At 35.8% G+C, this 20,989-nt stretch overlaps 1 protein-coding gene across 1 annotated transcript; it reads left to right on the forward strand.

Annotated features, from left to right (window-relative positions):
- Positions 1-8,489: 8,489 nt before the first annotated feature.
- LOC107095577 (short transient receptor potential channel 4-like) lies at positions 8,490-20,410 on the forward strand. Its single transcript, XM_015391726.1, has 11 exons — positions 8,490-8,713; positions 9,057-9,458; positions 10,709-11,227; positions 14,429-14,780; positions 15,031-15,170; positions 15,246-15,559; positions 15,667-15,862; positions 15,952-16,158; positions 16,357-16,398; positions 16,483-16,572; positions 19,308-20,410. Exons 2-11 carry the CDS (start codon positions 9,081-9,083, stop codon positions 19,695-19,697), a joined length of 2,628 nt encoding a protein of 875 aa, XP_015247212.1. The 5' UTR covers positions 8,490-8,713; positions 9,057-9,080; the 3' UTR covers positions 19,698-20,410.
- The last annotated feature ends 579 nt before the right edge of the window (positions 20,411-20,989 follow it).

The raw sequence follows: 20,989 nt of genomic DNA on the forward strand, positions 1-20,989 counted from the left end.
CAGACTTTACAACCACGATCTGATTAAGGCTCACAGACATTTACAGTCCTAATTATGTTTGGCCAAAACTCCAAAGGAATGGATACGAATAAATCCTATTCATTTGTGAGAATGCCCAGGTCAATATCCAAAACTGAATTCAATTAAGTATCTGCAGAAAAGCTTATAAACTGGCACAATAACAATTTTCACTAACTAGACTGGGAAAGGAAAGATAGAAAGCCATTGTCACTAAAGCATGCCCTGCATACATTTAGCCCCACTGGCATTAGTGTACACAAAGTACCGCTGTACTTTGTGGTAATATATGGTACAGTATAACATTTCACTATATGCAGGGAACTTTGTGATTATAGTGTGGCAAAATGATGAAAGTGCAGAGGGTAGGAATACTTTTCCAAACCGCAATTGATAATTCGAATAAAAGAATGCATACAGAAGAATATTTGTATGAATATTTTTGTAAATAGAGACATTTGAAGGTTTGCCATAAACATTTAATCATATTTTTATTCAGGTTTGCAAACAGCAGCTGTGTACTCTCATCACTGATGCTGACAGGACTAATGAGCTCAAATCTCTATTTAATGACTACAAACCGCTGCTGCTGGTTTGGCTATTGCATCAGAGTTCATTTTTAGAAACAAGAAAGAAACCTGGGCAGTACACACCACATAAAACACAAAACACTGGGGCAAAAAAAAAGTTCTCCCCACACACAAACAAAAAACCACAAAAAAGAGAAAAACCCTGTAAAACACACACAACACAGATCAAAAAAGACCCTTTTTTGTGTTGTTATTTCTCAACATTTATAATTTAATCAACTTTTTTTTTAACCCTCTAAGTGTCAGAGAACTCAGGAATCATTTGAATATATGAAAACAAAAGAAAAAAGGCACCACCTTGAAAATATAACGAAAAACTGAGAGATTTTACTGCCATCTAGTGGCAAATTCCTTTATTTGTAGCTACTGCTTCAACCTGTTTCTTAAAGAAATATATTTTTTCCTTTAACAATATTGCATGTTTGTATATTTCCTGCAGTGCAGAGCAGTTTCTTTTTAAATTTAGACCTATTTTCTCATATATAAAGACATTGCCAACTTTAGATGGTACAGAAAATCTTTTGCAAAGTTAAATTATTGAGTTTGATGCTGTTATATGTTCATAGGCTTTAAATGAGAGAAGTGAGGCACTGTAGTGTGGAGATATGCTCAAAGGCTTTCACAGATAAAAAAAAAAAATAAGCACAAGTGCCTGTGGTAAAGCTACTGAGTATCATACCTAAACTCCCATGCTAGGAGGCAGAGATCTCCCATCTGTCTGGAGTTGTTTTTGTTGCCTTAAGCACATAGAAGAAAGAGAAATGCAGGGAAGATGCATCTCGAAGGAAAACTGAGACAGACTGAAATAAACTGTTGAGTCATTTTGCTGACAAAAAAGATATATAAAACAATCGGTAAGGACTGTGACAGCCTTAAAATTACTAACTAGCTCAGCAGAGGAAAGGGTTCATCTCAGGCTGATAACCCCAACAGCAGGCTTTATTATCCCCACATGGCCTGGAAATAAGGCTGTATGCCAGCTTCAGGGGTTTCTTTTAAACCACAACACTGTACCAGACGGCATACAAAGGGATGTTCTGAAGAACTGCTGAGCAACTGAAAAATGTCTATAGAGATTTCCTTTCTGAACATGCCTGGATCCCACCAAAGGTTTTGGATCCAAACCTATGCCAACTGGAGACACTGATAATTATTGTTAATTACAATCATTTTACAGTCTTGCAGCTGTTGGAGGCAAACTCTTACCAGCTGTGAAGAGATCCGGATCTTTTTTTTCTTTTTAATACCCAGATGCTAGACTGTCAGGACTGGCAGTAATAGAATAAAATCCCTCATAGTGAAGATCAGCTCAGCCGGAGGGGGTGTACTCAGCCCATTCCTGCTCATATTGCTGACACGTGATTGTTCTGCCATCTTAGCCTTCACCCACATCATAAAGCGTGCTGACCACACTGCAATTATCAGCAAAGAACATTAGTCATTGTGGAAGCTGAGGAGTAGAGCAGCTGACATCCTTGTGTTGCTTGAAACCACTTTAATTTGAAAAAAGACTTGAATTTTATAAAAGGGAGTGCTGTAAACAGCAGACAACATGACCTCCAGAGAACATGCATTTGTGATCAAAAAAACCCTACAGCCTTCACAGTAGATAGAAGGGTCTGTACATTAATACCTTAGCTAGGAATGTTTTATAACCATGCTTGCTAAATCAATCAGTTCCTAATTTGAAAGCAAAAGAAAGCTAAGTTAAGAGCTGTAACTAGTAATAGATTGCTGTCTCTGACTTTTATCTGCTACCACTGCAGCAAAAAACGGAATGTTCTAAAAAACTTCCTCTCACTGCAGTCCAAGTATTTGCTTTTCCTGTGCCTGTGTCAACAAATACGAATATTATGTATCTTTATTCATGCATTTAGGATACACAAAATACATCTGTACAGTTGTAAAACAAATTTTATTACAACTCTATGAAAAAAGAAAGTTTCTTGCATTTCAATCCTAATGCTGTTTATTTTGCTTCACCACTACAGAATTCTGTAAAGACAATATGAGTAAAGAACATCAGACTCATGAGATGACAGTAGCCAGTTGATATTTTGTTTCAAAATTTAATAATGGAGTATAGAATTAAAGTTAACAAGAGAGATTTTAACATTTATACAAATAAAAGTATGTACTTTAACAAAGCTTGAATTATATTTTAGAGGATATGCAAAGTTCACTTTGCAGTGTAGCTGTCTCTTCATCAGAGACTCTCATAGAGGATTCTACTTCTCCTTAACCGATTGATTCCTGTACTCCTAAATGATAAGATTTTAATGTGATATGTATAGGATTTGAAATTATAGAAACTTGGCAGTAACATAATAATAAAAAGAAATCCACCTCATCTTGCTGCTTAAAAAGGAAAGAGTATTGCCAGTAAAGGCAGAATGGCACAGCGGAAGCATGCTGGGTCCATAACCCAGAGGTTGGTGGACTGAAACCACCCTCTTTTATTTCTTGGGACCACTAGGAAAATAACACATGGAGCAAAACTGTAAACTCAAAAGGAAAAACAAAATAGAGCCAAGACTGAAACAGTTACTAAGAATAAACCAGAGAACACAGCAAAATAAGAATTAAACCATAAAAACCTATAAAACAAAGAGCAAAGCAAAACTGAATATAAAAGAAAAATATAGCAGAAACAGAAACCTAACACTTTGTACTTGTGACAGTCTAATGATTCTAATTCTAAAAGATTAATGGCATAACCATAGCTTTTTTTTTTTTAGACCTTTTCCATTGTTTTGTTTTTTTATTCAGTATCTTTCTATTTTACTGCCTTTTGTTTATTTTCTTTTGTATTCTGGTTTTAGTTTAGAGGTTGTTGTGTTCTGCTACTTCTCACATTGCTTCCTACTCCCCCCCACACATCTAGTCATAGTCTGTTAATTGCTTCATCTGTGTAATCGATCATTATCCTCCCTCAGAAAACAGATTTCCTGTTTTTTTCATTGTTCATAAAAACTCTCTTCCCAACCGGTTTTGTTAGTTGCTGTTGTTAGGTCTAAATTTGACTGGATTCCCTGTCAATGTAGCATCTTCAGCTAATAAAAATGTTTTGGTTACCTCACTCTGTGAGTCTGCATTTAGATCCTGTGCTTTATCACACAGCTGGTACCCATGTGGATGCTTTCTACTTTGTGTGAGGACTATGGGCTTTTAGGGAAATGAAAATTCAACAAAGAGCTTAAAGGACATCCATCCTTCTTTTCATGAGCTATATCTTAAATGCTTTCCATAAAATTGTCTTCAGCTGACAATTGACATGGTGGGTCACTCCAGACTTTAAATCTGATCACTTTAACCTGACTAATGATAAAATAATCTGTTCTGTCTTCTAAAATCCTTTTATGTATTTACGGCTACTAATTCTACAATGAGTTCTGCAGATTGCTTTCTCTAAACAGGAGGTTTGGTGGATATTTAGCATCTCGGTGCAATTGGCTGTGCTTGATTTATCATCCAGAAAACTGTGTGCAGGTTGGTGAGTGTCTGTGTTTATGGTCCAGAGGGGTGTGAAGAGCAGCTGGATCCCAGACGGTATATGCCAGACTGTTTTGTTTACATGAATAGTGATAAGGCTCTCTACTTTTTTAGTTTTTACTCTTCTCATGGTTCTGACACTAACCTTAGTAATCTCTACTCCCATGGAGACCAGAACACATTTGAAATTGGCTGCGCCCATTAGCAATTACAGTACCTGTGATACCACCACTCAACCAAAGAGTCAACTCTGCAGACATATGAAATAAATTCAACGACTTCCATTGGAAATATAAACGATTACCAACATCATTCAACTCCAAGTCAAACATATTTCAGTTAAAAACTATTGACTGAACTAGAAAATTCAATTAAACTAAGTAGCTACTATGTACACACAGGAAACGGTCTGAAAATAGTTACAAAAAAATAATCAATAAAACAATGCAATGATATCACAGTTTTGATTAATTAATTTTAGAATTTTAGTTTGAGAACCAACATTTAGGGTTTGGAATGAAGTCGAATTAGCTTTTAATTAAATTAGAGCAATCTAAATGTGTTCAAACCAATTCACAATGCAAACCCAAGAAGTAAAGCATTTGGTAAAATATTATTTCACTTGGTAATTTGCCTGAATCTCAAATCAATAACTGTTTAGATAATTTAGACTCTGTGGCATAATTTATGGACCACCCTTTAAAAACAAGAGACTCTTTTAAAATAAGGCAAAATAGTTATATATTTCAAGCTTTTAGCTCAACATCAAATCTCTATTGCCCAAACACTAAATCATCCTACCTGCAAATTTCCAAGTGTGAATTCTAAAGTCAAAAGTTCCTGTGTTAACTCTGGTCCGCATGTTCTCTCTATAGTCTCCACGACCTTAACTGCCAGTACCCTCTTCAGGGATGCCCTCTCCCACACTCCAGAGCATTTCTCAGCATTTCTCAGATTTACTGATCTTTCCTCCCTGTGCATCAGACTGCGAAGTTAACGCCATTCTTTCCAGAGCTTCATCATTGGATGGCAGACAGTACCCATGTGGATTTGTTTAATGCTGTTCACCTACAGAAAGGAATTATGAAGAGAGCTACTGTACTGTAGACCATTAAGCCTTGGAGGATCGGGGAAGGCACAGAAAAGTCAGTTATTTTTTGGATAAATAATAAATCTTCAATACCTACAGTCAGTCGTACACCTTGATCCTGAGAAAATTATGTTTGTTTTTTGTTTTTTTTGTGGTTTAACATCACAGTCACTTACAACCCAGGCTCAAGAAACAGCAAACTATTCACCTTTTTGGTAACTCTAAACCCATCATCCTTTCTCAGTCTTGAATCTCTCCTTTAATCTAACAAGTCTTGTTAAGCAAGCTCCTCGGGATGAAACAGGTTCTTGAAGGGGTACAACACATTTGTTTTTTTTCCCCCACTCCAATTTCTGGCTGATTGCTTAAATATTTTCTATAAACTTTGCTAACCAATGAGCAGTCCAATGTCATGAAATTAAAACCAATTTAGCAGTAGTCCCCAACCTCCATGTCAGAACTGAAGGAGTCTGATCTGTCCAAGCTGCTGCATCCTGACTGCGGAATGCATTGCCTGTAAAAACTCCAAGGAGCTTTTAATCAGACTCAAACTTGCATGGTATGCATTTGTGATTGTAGCTTTTATATTCTGTATTGGATTATGCTGTGCATTAAGTTGTGTTCCAGTTTTTTGAAGAACTTTGTAACATCCTAACTGTAAAAATGTGCTATAGAAATAAATTAAATCTATTTACTAACTGGGCTCTCAAAATATCTGTTTTCACACACAAACACCCCGGGCTATTTTAGACTATACATGAGGGTTTATAGAATCAGTCATCTTACTTTTTTGTTTTAATTTCTGCTCTTCACCATAAAACTGCAAATTTGACATAAAATTGTATAGAAACAGTATTAGTCCTAACTCAAGTACCAATTAGCTGCTCCTATATTATCTCCCTCTGCCCTCCAGGTAGGGACATAGGAGATAAAACCGTAGCCTAACAACCCGTTTGTGCTGCACTAGCTTCTGGATACAGCATGAAACTTTCAGTAGGTGACATTTAGCCTGACTATGATAATGCGATGCAAGATCAATAAAGAAAAATAAAAAATTGTTGAGCAGGATTAAACTTATGATACAATACAATGATTATTGCCAATATATTATATATCAGAATATATCAAAAATCAATAGGAGGTGATGCATTGCATTAATGTCTATACATGTCTGGTTTCCCATGGTTTTAATTCTCATCTTCTTCTATTACCAAAAGCTAGATCATCTGTAAAGGTATTAAAAAGAAACGTCAAAAAAAAAAAAAGTTTTCTTGCGGCATAAAGATGAAAGATTAAGAGAACAGGGTCAGATTTATGTTAAGGTTTGAAGGATACAAACTCAAAAACAGAGAAAATATTATAGTGAAATTATCTAATTTAGAGTTTTTCTAGGAGAATTCATTGAGATAACTAAAAGGGCAGATTATGTCAGGTCTAACTGAATAATGAAATTTGTTCTAACAGTATCAATAACCTCTCTGTTTGAATGAATGCCCTCCTGTGTCCCCTTCAAGTTGTACATTCTTTTTTGCATTTTAGAAAAACCATCACATGTTACATTTTTTACACTGTTGGATAAGGTTTCTTGTTTTGATGTTGTCAGACAAAAACTTGTGTCTTCAAAAATGTATTTAACTCTCAATGTAAATATAGGGTGGTAGAATTCTCCTTTTTGACACCTTTCGTTGCAAAGGTGTCAGTTTAAACCTCAGACAGATGTGAGGGAGAGATCAACAGGATATATTTTTCATCAGAAAGAAAAACTGCAAAAAATTCCCCAAAAATGTATATGGTGTTGTGATGAAAAAAAAGTCAAATTCCTTGTCTTTCCATGAAATTTTTCCTCATGAAGGGGATTTCGATTCTGATCCAAATGATAAGATTTAGTGCTTTAATACAATGTAAGGGTAATTGTTGAACTTTATTAATATTTAGGGAATGACCAGGTTAATTTGCAGTTGTTATTTTTCAAATCTGAACTGAAATGACAAAACAAAATGTTGCGCTCTATATTGTCATACACATCTGTTTGTAAACACATTACAAATGCAGGGCTTAGCACTCAGTTTCACCACTTTCTTATCTGAATCAATACTTTTCAGTAATGACGTGACTGACTAAAAGCCACATGCCATCCTAACCATCCATTTTTTGTCTCTTAACTTAAGGATAACACAACAGAAACCTAAAATTGTAGATTTTATTTTGATTTTGTTTTAACAAATATTTGTTAAAGATAGTTTCTGTGTATGCACCTTGACACTCTATCTCTTTCTTTTCTCTGAAAAGAGATCACTCGGGACAAAGTCTTTAAATAACACTTCATAATTTATATGTATTAAATAAACAGGAGACATGACAACAGATTCTTATAGAAATTATAATCTTACTCAGATCAGAGAAATTACTTAGGGTTACAGAATGGCAGCTGCTCACCTTCACCTCTCAGGAAGAGGCCCGATTAACAGTTAAAAAGGCGTTTTATACATCTCTAGTCTACCACATTATCTTATTTTATATCATACATGTTAGCAGATGATTAGACATCCATGGCTCCAGCCTTTTTAGTTCAACATCAAATACAATTCTATACAAGTTAACACATTGGTGGAAAATGAAGGAATTAGGCAACTTTTTACGTGCCTGAGGGGTCCCCGGTGATGGTATTTCTTTAATGGAAGAGCAGAAGGCGATTAAAACAAGACAGCTAGTCTCTAAAACAGATATAGCTACAACTTGATGCTAACATGTTTGTTAGCTGTCAGAATTCAGTCAGAATTCTCAGATTAAAATCAGAATTATGAGATTAAACTCAGAATTCTGAGAAAAGAGTCAGAATTCTCAGATTAAAGTCAGATTTCTGACTTTAATCTGAGAATTCTGACTTTTATTCGAGAATTCTGACTTTTTTCTCAGAATTCTTAGATTAAAGTCAGAATTCTGAGAAAGAAGCCAGAATCATGAGATTATAGTCAGAATTATGAGGAAAAAAGTCACAATTCTGAGATTTAAAGTCAGAATTATAAGATTAATATCAGAATTCTGAGATTAAAGTCAGAATTCTGAGAAAAAAGTCAGAATTCTGAGATTAAAGTAAAATTCTGAGAAAAAAGTCAGAATTATGAAATTAAAGTCAGAATTCTGAATTTTGTTTTTCTCATAATATAGGCTACTGAAATAAAATTTAAAAATCAGTTAACCTTTTTTTTTTTTCAGTGACTCTTCCGTACGTATGTTGTTTATAACAACAAAATGAGACTGAAGGGGCGTTGGTGCTTGCTCACTCAGTTTTAGCAGCCTGGAGCGGATGTGTCACGCTGCATCAGTGAACGCGTCAGTTTAACAGGAAAAACATAGAGTTTGTAACATCCGAAGGGTTGGGCAGGATGATGAAGAGCGCGAGCTGCAGGTGGTTTGATGAAGATTGGAAAGAAGAGGAAAAGAGCCGTTAACTTCCTCATCTGGGAACAGGTTTCCAACGAGGGATTTATTTAAATCAAACCCAGGGAGCAACAGGCGGGCGGTAAAGTTCTTCTTTCCTACACGATTTAATTTACCAATTCGATTATAAATATATGTAAAACTATAGAATATAGTTTTTTCATCGAAAGAAATTAACAAAAACATTTATAAAACTTCTATAAGGCTTTCAGTGTGTTTATTATAAACTTTCAATATTTACCGGAAACATCTTTTAAATAAAATATATTCAATTAAAAATAATTGTAGACGTTCCATGGCAATATAATGCTTAAGTTTGGCTATATATTCGATTTTAAGATTAAAAAATTCAATTAATGTAGGCCCTAATTGATCAACAGGTGTGTATCAGCAAATGCTGAACTTTTTTGCACCGTATCTTTCAGAAATTACGCACCTTGGCTGTGAAAATGGCTCAACTATTTTACAAGAAAACGGACAATTCCTCATATAATGACCGCCTCCCGCTGCGGATTGTGCGAGCGGAGGCTGAGCTCTCTCCCATGGAGAAAGTCTACCTGGGGGCCGTCGAAAGAGGGGATTATGCGAGTGTAAAGCAAGCGTTGGATGAGGCTGAGATCTACTTCAGGATCAACATCAACTGCATTGACCCCCTGGGACGCACGGCCCTTCTTATTGCCATTGAAAACGAGAACCTGGAGATAATAGAGCTCCTGCTCAGTTATAACATACACTTGGGAGATGCTCTGCTGCACGCAATACGCAAAGAAGTAGTAGGAGCAGTGGAACTGCTACTAAATCACAAGAAACCACGTGGAGAAAAACAGGTGATAAAAAAATCTGATAAGTGTATTTACTGTTTATAAAACTACAGATGTAGATTTTCATTTATTCAAGTGATTGCAGTTAATATCACTAACTACAGGGTAAGACTGACTTTTCAATTTCCTGAACCTTATTTTCAACAATTGACTAAATGCTGTTCTGAGCTATGTAAAACGCTTTAATTTCATTTATTAACAGCTTTAACTGAGTTTAAATCGGTCTAATTATACCTTTGATTAGGAAATATTTGAAGGTAATTATTGACACTGAGTTTCACTTAGGGGTATCTGAATTAAAGGGGCTGAAATCAAATGCACTTCACTCTTTTTTTATTTTATTTGGGCAAAACCAAACAATATAAAATTATTTTAAAGGGTATGATTCTTGTTAAAGGATATCCATTTTTTTTATTATGGCCGACATTTTTGGATAATTACCCAAATGATAGTGCTCAGTGTCCTTGCTTTTAAGATTTTGGAGCAAAAATACAACTAACATAATCTCCAAAAGGTGTTTTTTGTAATCCAGAGATAAAAAAAAAATAGACATAACAAAAACACTCATCATGGTTTCTGCCAGGAACACATCCTGAGGCCAGCCTAACCACATGCAATTAGCTAGTTGCTTACTGATAGATGATAATTTTAGTCAGAAAGCATCAATTAGGTCCTTTCAGACAGTTGGTTTGGATCAAGGCAAGGCAAGGCAAGGCTATTTGTATAGCACAATTCAGTACAAAGACAATGCAAAGTGCTTTACATGATTAAAATATAGGGGAAAAAAACAAAATCAAAGCAAGTAGGAAAAAAATAAAACAATGCAGAAGCAAAAAAGAACATTAAAAACAGTTGGACTAAAGAAAATAAAAAAGTTGAACTAATGATGTTTCAGTTGAACTGTTTTACTAGAACAGTCGTAGGCAATCCTAAGCAAATGTGTTTTTAGTCTTGATTTAAAGGAACTCAGGCTTTCCGCACTTTTACAGTTTTCTGGAAGTTTGTTCCAGATAATTGGAGCATAGGAACTAAATGCTGCTTCTACATGTTTAGTTCTGGTTCTACGTATGCAGAGCAGGCTTGAGCCAGAAGACCTGAGTGGTCTGGAGGGTTGATACACTGATCATGTAAAAGGTTTAAAAGTGTTTTTTTCCTCTTTTATTTTTCTGAAGCTATCCCATACAGACCTTGTATATTTGAATTGTATTATTTCCCTATCCACTCATGAGTTTTCTTCTCTCCTTGGTCCATACAAGATCCCCCCTATTCTACAGGACAGACAGTTTTCAGACTTCACTCCAGACATCACTCCAATAATCCTTGCAGCTCAGACGAACAACTATGAGATCATTAAACTGCTTCTGCAACGAGGTGTTTCCGTACCTCAGCCACATGCTGTGCGCTGCAACTGTGTGGACTGCATGTCAAACTCGGACGTGGACAGCCTGCGTAACTCACGCTCTCGTCTTAATATCTACAAGGCCCTCTCCAGCCCATCTCTCATTGCCCTCTCCAGTGAAGATCCGTTCCTCACAGCATTCCAGCTCAGCTGGGAGCTGAAGGAGCTCAGCACAGTGGAGAATGAGTTCAAATCAGAGTATGAAGAGTTGTCCCATATGTGCAAACAATTTGCAAAGGACCTTCTGGACCAGACTCGAAGCTCCAAAGAGCTGGATATAATTCTGAATTACCGAGATAACATCAATCCTCTGATGGATGAGAACACCAATGACCTTGCCCGCTTAAAACTGGCAATCAAATATTCCCAGAAGGAGGTATGTTTTTTTGTTTTTTTTTTATGACAACAACTATTTTAAATTTGACATAAGTCATTCAGGTCTCTCCAATTTAACAGAATCAACAAAATTATATAATTTTGTGAAATAACGTTGCTGTGCAGACTTAGAAGAGGCATAATTTACAATTTAACCAGTAGAAGAAGAAACTGGTATTACATGATTTGATCAGTGTGGAGCAAAGGATAAGAAAAGTGCTAAGATGGGCAGTAAATGGCTTAAAGATGGGTGGAGACCTCCTCTGGGAGTTTAGAGCAACATGTAATTGCCAGTCTGGCTCTTAACAATGCATTACACTAGAACCTTTTAGTCAGCCCCATGATGATTAGATAATTGGGTATAATGATGGAAGATGTAACAACCATTTCCTTGAAATTCAAACTCATAACATTTTAATGAGGAAGGGACCATTTATGGCCTTTAAACCCTGCTTTGTAGATTACATCCATGGCCTGTCAAAGCTGCAGGAAATCGTGAAAATATAGATGCATTGAGAAAAAAAGTAGTCATGACAAAAATAAATAAAAACTACAGAATATACAAACCTTTTAACATCTAGTTTCACATACAGTACCCACTCTTTTTTTTTTTTTTTTACTTAGTATGTCATGTTCAGTGTAATGGTGCAATAAAGCATTAAATTGCACTACGCAAAGCCATAGCCCCTGTTACTCTCCACCTTGATATTACTGGAAAGATTTGCATGATTTTTTATATATTTTTAAAAAACATGCAGCTGTTGAAGCAAATAGGAGTGGCTTATAAAAGTCATCTTTCAGCTAAGAAATAAATATAAAATGTGCGTCAGGTATTTCCCTTATGCAACATGTGTATGAGCTCTGTGTTGTAATGCTGCTACCTGCTTTTGGTATGTTCAGTTGTCATTCTGTCGTTTCATTGGCTCTTTTATTAACTCTTTATTTGAATCAAAAGTAACAGCAATAGGTCAGCTCTAACTGCCACAGACATGTAGAGCAATGTAAAAAGATGAAGATTAAGGGACTCGTGTCCCCTTTATTAGCAGCAGCCATGTAAATAATCAAAGTCACTTGATCTAATCATCAGCCAATTAACCAATTTTGAAAAGCTAAAGTTCATGGCTTTTTCTGATCAAATTCAAGTTCAGGACTTTATTGTATGGGGTTCATTTGCACATAGAAAAAAAAACAAAAAACAGTTGCCATTCTTAAAAGAAAGCATGCCTCAGCAAGGTTTTACCATACCATTACAGAGAAAGAATTAGGTATAACCCCTATTGGGATAGATAGATTTTTAGGTTTCATTAAAAATAAAACACCTGCCACATTCAGTAAATGATTTACAATGGCTTCCATTTTTTAAATTCTATTTTTAAAGTTGTATCTAGATTCAGAGAAAATATGAAACTTGTAAAAGACGGGACTAAAGAATTAGTGATTCAGACAAATGTCTGAATAATACTGCAGCCAAATCACAGAGTAAATCAGGGCAAATCACATTAACCAAGTCCAAAGCATTTTATTGGTGGGCTGATGTCTTCCCTTTTTTTTTTGAAGATAATTTGATTGATTGTTATTAGAATAATTGAGTCAACAATGAAATACCTTGTTTAGTTTGTTTAGTGAAATATGATGTCATAGTAAGCTGAGCGAATGACTAATAGCAGACACAACAACACAACGGATTCACTAATAAAAAAACAATTCAGTGTAAAGTGCTGCCATTTGATTGTCTAAGCAAGATTAGTGGTTATAAACAAGGTAATGCTCTCCCCAATTGACATCACTAGGTAAAAATTATACCTTGTATAACAGCGGCAGAGGTGCCTGACCTGGGCGACAAAGAAGCAGCACTGAACTGTTGCTCAGTTTTGCACGTCATTTGGTAATCAAGGTGCCAGAGTCTGGAGGAAGACTGGGGAGAAGGAAATGCCAAAATGCTAGAAGTTCAGTGTCAAGTACCCACAGTCAGTGATGGTCTGGGGTGCCATGTCAGCTGCTGGTGTTGATCGACTGGGTTTTATCAAGGGCAGGGTCAATGCAGCTAGCTATCAGGAAATTTTGGAACACTTCATGCTTCCATCTGCTGAAAAGCTTTATATGGAGATGAAGATATTTCATTGTTCAGCACAACCTGGCACCTGCTTACAGTGCCAAAACCACTATTCAATGGTTTACTGACCATGGTATCACTGTGCTCAATTGGCCTGCCAACTCTCCTGACCTGAACCCCATAGAGAATCTGTGGGTTAATGTGAAGAGAAAGTTGAGAGACGCAAGTCCCAACAACTCTGGATGAGCTAAAGGCCGCTATCTAAGCATCCTGGGCCTCCATGCCACCTCAGCAGTGCCACAGGCTGATTGCCTCCATGCCGCGCTGCATTGAAACAGTCCTTTCTGCAAAAGGATTCCCGACCAAGTATTGAGTGCATAACTGTACATAATTATTTGAAGGTTTCTTTTTTGTATGAAGAACACTTTCTTTTATTGGTCGGACGAAATGTGCTATTTTTGTGAGATAGGAATTTTGTGTTTTCATGAGCTGTATGCCAAAATCATCTGTACTAAGACAATAAAAGACCTGAAATATTTCAGTTAGTGTGCAATGAATCTAAAATATATGAATGTTCAAGTTTTATCATTATATTATGGAAAATAAACTTTATCATAATATGTTAATATTTTGAGAAGGACCTGTACATGTATTTGTTGCTAATCATTATGAGACAATGTATATTTAGCTGGCTGTTATGAGTAAAATCAAAAAGTATAACCTGTAGTAGATGCTCTTATGATGATGCTGGGACCTAGACTTTAACAGGTAGCATCCCAACTCCACTGAGCAGCCAGAACACACATTCTCTTTCACACAAAAATCATCTGCAAAATTTGTCTATCATATTCATGTTGTGTGAGGTGGCAGTGCTGCCCGAAACATTTATCCCCATTACCCAAAGCACTTTATCTTCCATCTTTTTCAATATTCACTTTGGCAGATTTACAGTCAAAAAGAAAGATACCTAAATCTCACAAGCCAGTACAGGACAAAGGTGGAAAACTTACCGGTACCGATTCAAAATATTTGAGTTCAATGCAGTTTACATGATTTGCTATTTTCTAAATGTATTTTTAAGAACAAACGAAGTAGAGTATATTTCAAATTTTAATCCTTTACCTTTTTTTTAATCTTTCTGTTCCTTAGTTCGTTGCTCAACCCAACTGCCAGCAGCTTCTTGCATCTCGGTGGTATGATGAATTCCCAGGCTGGAGGAGGCGTCACTGGGCAGTGAAGCTCGTCACCTGCATCTTCATTGGCTTCCTCTTTCCTTTGTTTTCTATTTTCTACTTGATTTTTCCAAAGAGTCGCTATGGGAAATTCATCCGTAAACCTTTCATCAAGTTTATCTGCCACACTTCGTCCTACTTGACCTTTCTCATCCTGCTCTTCTTGGCTTCGCAGCATATTGACTCTGATGACCAGGACCGTCCAGCTGCAAACTATAAGGGCCCAAAACCCAGCTCTATAGAATGGATGATCCTGCCTTGGGTGCTTGGTAACAATACATGCAGCCTGTTGTTCATTATTTGCATGTATATATGTTATCCTTTATCAGTAAAATCATTTCAAAAATGCAAATTAAGTGCTTTCCATAAATATTGTTTTTTGTAATATGTGTGACAAGAAATTGTTGATATTTTCTTTATTTTAATCTGTTTTACTTTGTATCGTCTTAGGCAGCCTTATCCAGGGATTTAAAATCTTAAAACTCCACTTGAAACCTGTTTTATGCTTATCTCTTAAAGGTTTCATATGGGCCGAGATCAAACAAATGTGGGATAGTGGTTTAAAGGATTACATGGATGATTGGTGGAACATAATGGACTTCATAATGAACTCCTTGTATCTTGCAACTATTTCACTAAAAATTGTTGCATATACAAAGGTAATTCAAACTAGTTTGATTTAACAGATCATGCAAACCAATCATTGGTAATAGAATTGTTATTTTTCTTAACAGCACAGCGGATACGACCAAAGAAACAACTGGGAAACGTTTCATCCAACGTTGATAGCAGAAGCATTATTTGCCATTGCTAACATCTTCAGTTCCTTACGTCTGATCAGTCTTTTCACTGCCAACTCGCATTTAGGCCCCTTACAGATTTCATTGGGCCGCATGCTTCTGGACATCCTCAAGTTTCTGTTCATCTACTGTCTTGTGCTTTTGGCCTTTGCCAATGGTCTTCATCAACTCTATTTTTATTATAAAACAGATGGTGTTAATAACTGCACAGGGATTCGCTGCCAAACTCAAAATAATGCCTTTTCATCGTAATTAAAGTCCTTATTTCCCTTTTGATACATTTTATTATTTAGAAATAAAATGAAACATACAAATGGTAATTTTTTTAATTCATTTTTGCTTGTTCATCTCTCAGGTTGTTTGAAACCCTTCAGTCACTGTTCTGGTCTGTGTTTGGTCTGATTGCTCTCCATGTCACCAATGTACAAGCAAACCATACATTTACCAAATTTGTGGGCACTACTATGTTTGGCACCTACAATATAATCTCCCTGGTTGTACTTCTGAACATGCTCATTGCAATGATGAACAACTCCTACCAGCACATTGCTGTGAGTGCTCCAGACAATCCATCTATCTTTTAAAGACTTTTTATTCAAGATTCATCACCCACTTACTATTATTTATTCCTTTTTCTCAGGATCATGCAGACATAGAGTGGAAATTCGCAAGGACAAAGTTATGGATGAGCTATTTTGAAGAAGGCGGGACTTTACCATCCCCATTCAATATCATACCAAGCCCAAAATCAGTGTATTATTTATTAAAGTGGATTCAAACAAATTTGTTCAAGAAATCCAGCAAAAAATCCTTTGACTCATTTGAGACTTTGGGGGTAAGGAGCATTGTGAGTGTTTACACTTCCTAAAATCTTTACTCAAAAATAATCAGGCCTAGATCTAATAACCTAATATATCAAGGAACTTATAAAGATGCCTTAATGTGTATCATGAGCACTTTTGTTTTCAAAGGGCATGTAAAGAAAACACTTTAGTTAAACAACAAAGAGGAATAATTGCTACTTTTGCTTGTTCTTTATTCATAGATGCGAGCAGCAGAAAATGTCAGACTAAACCATGAATATCAGGTTTGTTGTATTTTATTTTTTTTTATCATAATTCTTTCAAAAATAAGGATAGGAATTTGTCTGAAATACTGATGACATTTTTAGGAGGTTTTAAAGAACCTTGTGAAGCGCTATGTTGCGGCAATGATTAGAGATGCCAAAACTGAAGAAGGATTGACAGAGGAAAACTTCAAGGTATGTAGAAATGTAATTTTAACAACTTTTATTTTTGGTGCGTGAGTGATTGATATATTTTCATAAGAGCTTTCACTGCTATACTTGCAACTGCATTGAGAATACATCATTCCTGGTTTATGCCCTTTAGGACAAAAAATGCATTTTTCTATGTTCTTCTATTCTATTTTGGAAAAATAAAATAAAAATCTGTCACTTTAAAAAAGTTAGGGAAGCAATATACACTTGCAGTTTAACAAAAACAATAATGCAGATAAAGATATTCTCATGATTGATAAACAGTTTAGAGTTTTTGCTTCTGAGAATTGTGGTTTATCTGTGCTGCATTTAGTCAACTGATTTCTGGTACCTGTAATTGACCTCCAAAAGTTCCTTTGCATATTTTTGCTTTGATCCAGTGACTAACTTATCATTGTGTGTTATATCAACATGGTGATCATTATTCTTATGAAGGCTGAGATACTGGCATGTGACTGGTTACATGTACATTATTTTCTGTCCTACCTCTGAACTCTTCTCCAGCTAAAGATAAAGGGGTTTTAAAGTCTTTGCTCTCGGCGGTTCTTATTATTTTCATTCCCAAGGATGAGAACTGAAATGGGAAAAAGGGATTTTTATATGAAGCTTGGACCAGAAGCTTCTGGATGATTTTAAGAAAATGTTGGATGACTTGGACAGACCTGCACCTGTCTGTCAATGTATTATTTGATTTGGGGATTTTAAATATAAAATTTATTGTTACATTATTGTAACTTTTTAAACATGCTTTGAACAACGTGGTCTTAACAGTTAGGTTTGCTGAATCCGGCTTGCTCTGCTGCTGTGTTGCAAAAGTCATTCTTGAAAAAGAGATTTCAACCTCAAAAAGGCTTTCCTGGTAAAATTAAGGTTTAAAAAAACATACTCTTAAACATATTATCCTTAGCAGTCTTCTGTTTAATTAAAATAAAAAAAATTTCTGTCCCTCCATGACATTTTTTGTTTGCATGAAACCAATTTGACAAATGTTTACTGATGTTATTGCAATTGTTTCACCTTTTGTGTCACTTTTCAGTTGGACAAAAATGTATTATTAATTGGAGGATTATGTGTTGTAGCTGAGAGAAGGAAAAGATGATACAGGGAGAAGGTTTATTGAGAAAAGCTAAACTGGCACTCAGTTTTATGTAGTTTTATGTGTTTTGTTTTTAAAGCAAATATTTCTAAAATGTTCTAAGAGTTTTATGAACATGGCCACATATTTGACATACATTTTTACATGCATGTGTTGAGATCTTGGTTTATATATATTGTTTATATTGATATTGAAATGATATTTTTGTCAAGATCGGTTTAACGAATCTGACCCACATGCAGAGAAACCACTCAAAGAGCACGGAAAAAGTTTAACAGGTTTATTGAAGTGGTTAAACAGGAATTGGATCTGGAACTCAGTGAGCTGGTAACCCGGAACTGGAAGTGAGAAGGGAAGTTCAGTGGTCAGTTCAGGTACCGTGGGAATCTTGGAAGCACTTAGATTTTGCAAGAACAGGACTCGCGTTAGGAGGGGGACCTTGTTAGTCCTTGAATCCAGTCTGTGTAGTAAATCCAGAGAATAGCGCACACGTTGGAGGGCGGACAGGTTGACAAGTGTTGGACCCGGAGGAGTAATGGAGCGGACTGTCACTCGGATTTCCGATGGGTTCTTGAACAGAACATGTGGAGGTTATTCCCTGCTCAGTGTAACTCTGTTCTTCCTTCCAGGGGAGAGAAGGTCCAGGAATCCAGTAACACAGGAAAGCTTCCTGCCGGGGAGCAAAGACAAAAAGACTTGTTAGACTCAGAGAAACAAAGCTAGGTTAGACTCAGCTGAACTCAGCTTGGCTAGAGTACCCAAAACTGGCAAACACTTTGGCGTTGAGGTAGTGACAGTCCACTGCTCAAATACTCCTCCAGATAATGATCCAATGAGCCGCAGGTGTGCATCGAGGGACAGCGAAGACAGGGCACCTCCTGGTGGTGGAAAACGGAGACACACAAACAGGCCACACAAACTGGATTTCTAACAATTTTATTGATTGAATTTATTAATACATTTTCATATGAGTTTTGGTCATATCTTCAAGCCCTACTTTTAAGTGCTTTATATTCACGGCAAAATAATTTAGTATATTTCAAATTAAGCTAATACTTGTGTAAAATGCAAGTCAGTGTTGCAATAAATGATTCAGTTCCTGCACATTATTTGTCTTCCTGGTTTCAGGGTATATTCTAAAGCATTTCAGGTCAGTTTTGCTAAAAAATTTTAAAATTTTAAAAAAGTTATTTTTTTAAGTTTCCTCTCTCATATCAATGTCTTAATAAAACTATCCTGCTTTTCTAAGCACTGTCTGTAATGAACTATAACATTTAGTCTCATATTCAGGAAGGAATCCACTATAACCAATGGTTCAACATTTTCTGCCTTTATCCTTAAATAGAGGCTAACCATTCGACATCTTGCTTCCACACAATTAAGGTTAAACTTCATATTGCTACTGTTTTGAACATGCCCCTTTAAGTTGAGTCAGTCACACAAAATAGGGTGCATGCATGTCATGATATTTTGGTCTGGTTGTTGTACTACTTAATCACATTTTGTTACTAATTATTTACCATTTACACACATAACAACAAAATTGTTATTGACCTAGTAATTTATATTGGATGGTTATGATAAATGTTTTCTTCTCTTTATTTTCTTTTTCAATCACCAGGAGCTGAAGCAAGATATCTCTAGCTTCCGCTATGAAGTTTTGGGAATGTTAAAAAGTAAGCCTCACTGTGGGGGGACAAGTCCAGTTGCAAGCACAACATTGGCATATCCTGGAAATTCCTTTAAATATTGTCGTAAACCTGCTGCCAATGAACGTCAGAAAGAGCCAAGCATGTTGGATCCAAAATCCCCGGTCGTCCTGCAGAGTAAAGCAGCAAAGACCACCAACTCTCCATGCTCAAGTGAAAAAAGGAATTGTTCTGTTGTTGTGTGGAGCACAGAAAAGACTGAGAGAGAAATATCCAAAAAGCAGTCAAACCCTGAATCTGAGAAGCAAATCTCCCTCCTAAAATGTGATGAACCAAGCTCCTTCTCTAGGGAACAAAACTGAGATAGTCGGAGAGAAGATGTTGAAGTCCCACAGAAAAGTGAACACACACATTCAGGAAGTAAGGCTTTCTTGTACCATACTTTCTAATGAAGTGACAAATGGTCCAAAGAAGGTGCAAAAATAAATCTACAACAATGTAAATAATGTATGCACAGAGGAATGACATTTGAGGCAAATCTTTTCGTTTTAACAATTGCTTACCTAATCTTAATATTTTGAAGATAGCCAGGCTCAATTAACTGTAAAAATACAGAAGGTAGAGTCTGTAGTTGGTTTATACAATGTTATTTTTCTTTATTCATGAGTGACAATATTGCTCACTTAGTGCTCAGGAATTGCACTGTTAACTTTTTCTAGCTCCTTTCAGCAGCTCACTCAAAACTGTTGAAATATGTCTGCCTTTCTTATTATACTCCTTTACTGAGCTATCTTCTCACTTTAACATATAAAATGCTGTCTCTATCTAAAAAAAACTAATATCACACCTGATATTTTGTTATTTTAGTTTATATAATTATGCAAGAAATTCTGAATAATCTACAGCAGATAATTGGCTCAAAGTATATAAACCCAACTGTCTAAGCTAATGACGATTTTGAAATGGAGAAGAACATTTTGGGATTTGTTTCAGGAAGTATTTCCAAAATATTTGCTATGTAATCAGTGTTTTATGTTGTGCAGGCAAATGGCATAATAAATATATTTCATATCTTTGAAAACTTGTATTACTTCTGAGACATTTTGAAATATTAATAAAATCAGTTCAAATGTATTGTAATGGTAACTGCCTTTTTTTATTCAAAAACATGTTTGGTTGAAAAAAAATCTGTGAATTCGATTTTGTTAAAAACAGTTAGTATATTTGAATTTAACACAACTGAACTATGTTTGCTTAATTCTGTGCTCACTGGCACAAGAACCATTTTGCAATCATAGTTTTTGTCTTACATTACCATATTTGTAGTACTCAGCTATGATCGCCCTAAAAGAAGAAGCACTCAGGATTAAAATCAATCCAAAACATGATTTAACCTGGTCTGCTTTTGTACATAAATCTGTTTCATTGGTGTTGCATTGGAGTTATTTGAATGCTGCTAGAACAATCCTCAATTTGACCAAGTCTGTTTGCTTTCATAACCAAGGATGAATAAAATGTAACAATATAACAAAACTCTCAGAGCTTTAAATTCTGTAAAAAAAAAATAAAAAAAAATAATAATATTTCTCCATTATTTGTCGTGATTTGTTACAGTAATCACAGAAAGGGCACCTCTTCTGTCAGTAAAACCTCA

The sequence above is a fragment of the Cyprinodon variegatus genome, unplaced genomic scaffold (genome assembly GCF_000732505.1).
Source record: "Cyprinodon variegatus isolate N-32 unplaced genomic scaffold, C_variegatus-1.0 Scaffold557, whole genome shotgun sequence".
NCBI lineage: Eukaryota > Metazoa > Chordata > Actinopteri > Cyprinodontiformes > Cyprinodontidae > Cyprinodon > Cyprinodon variegatus.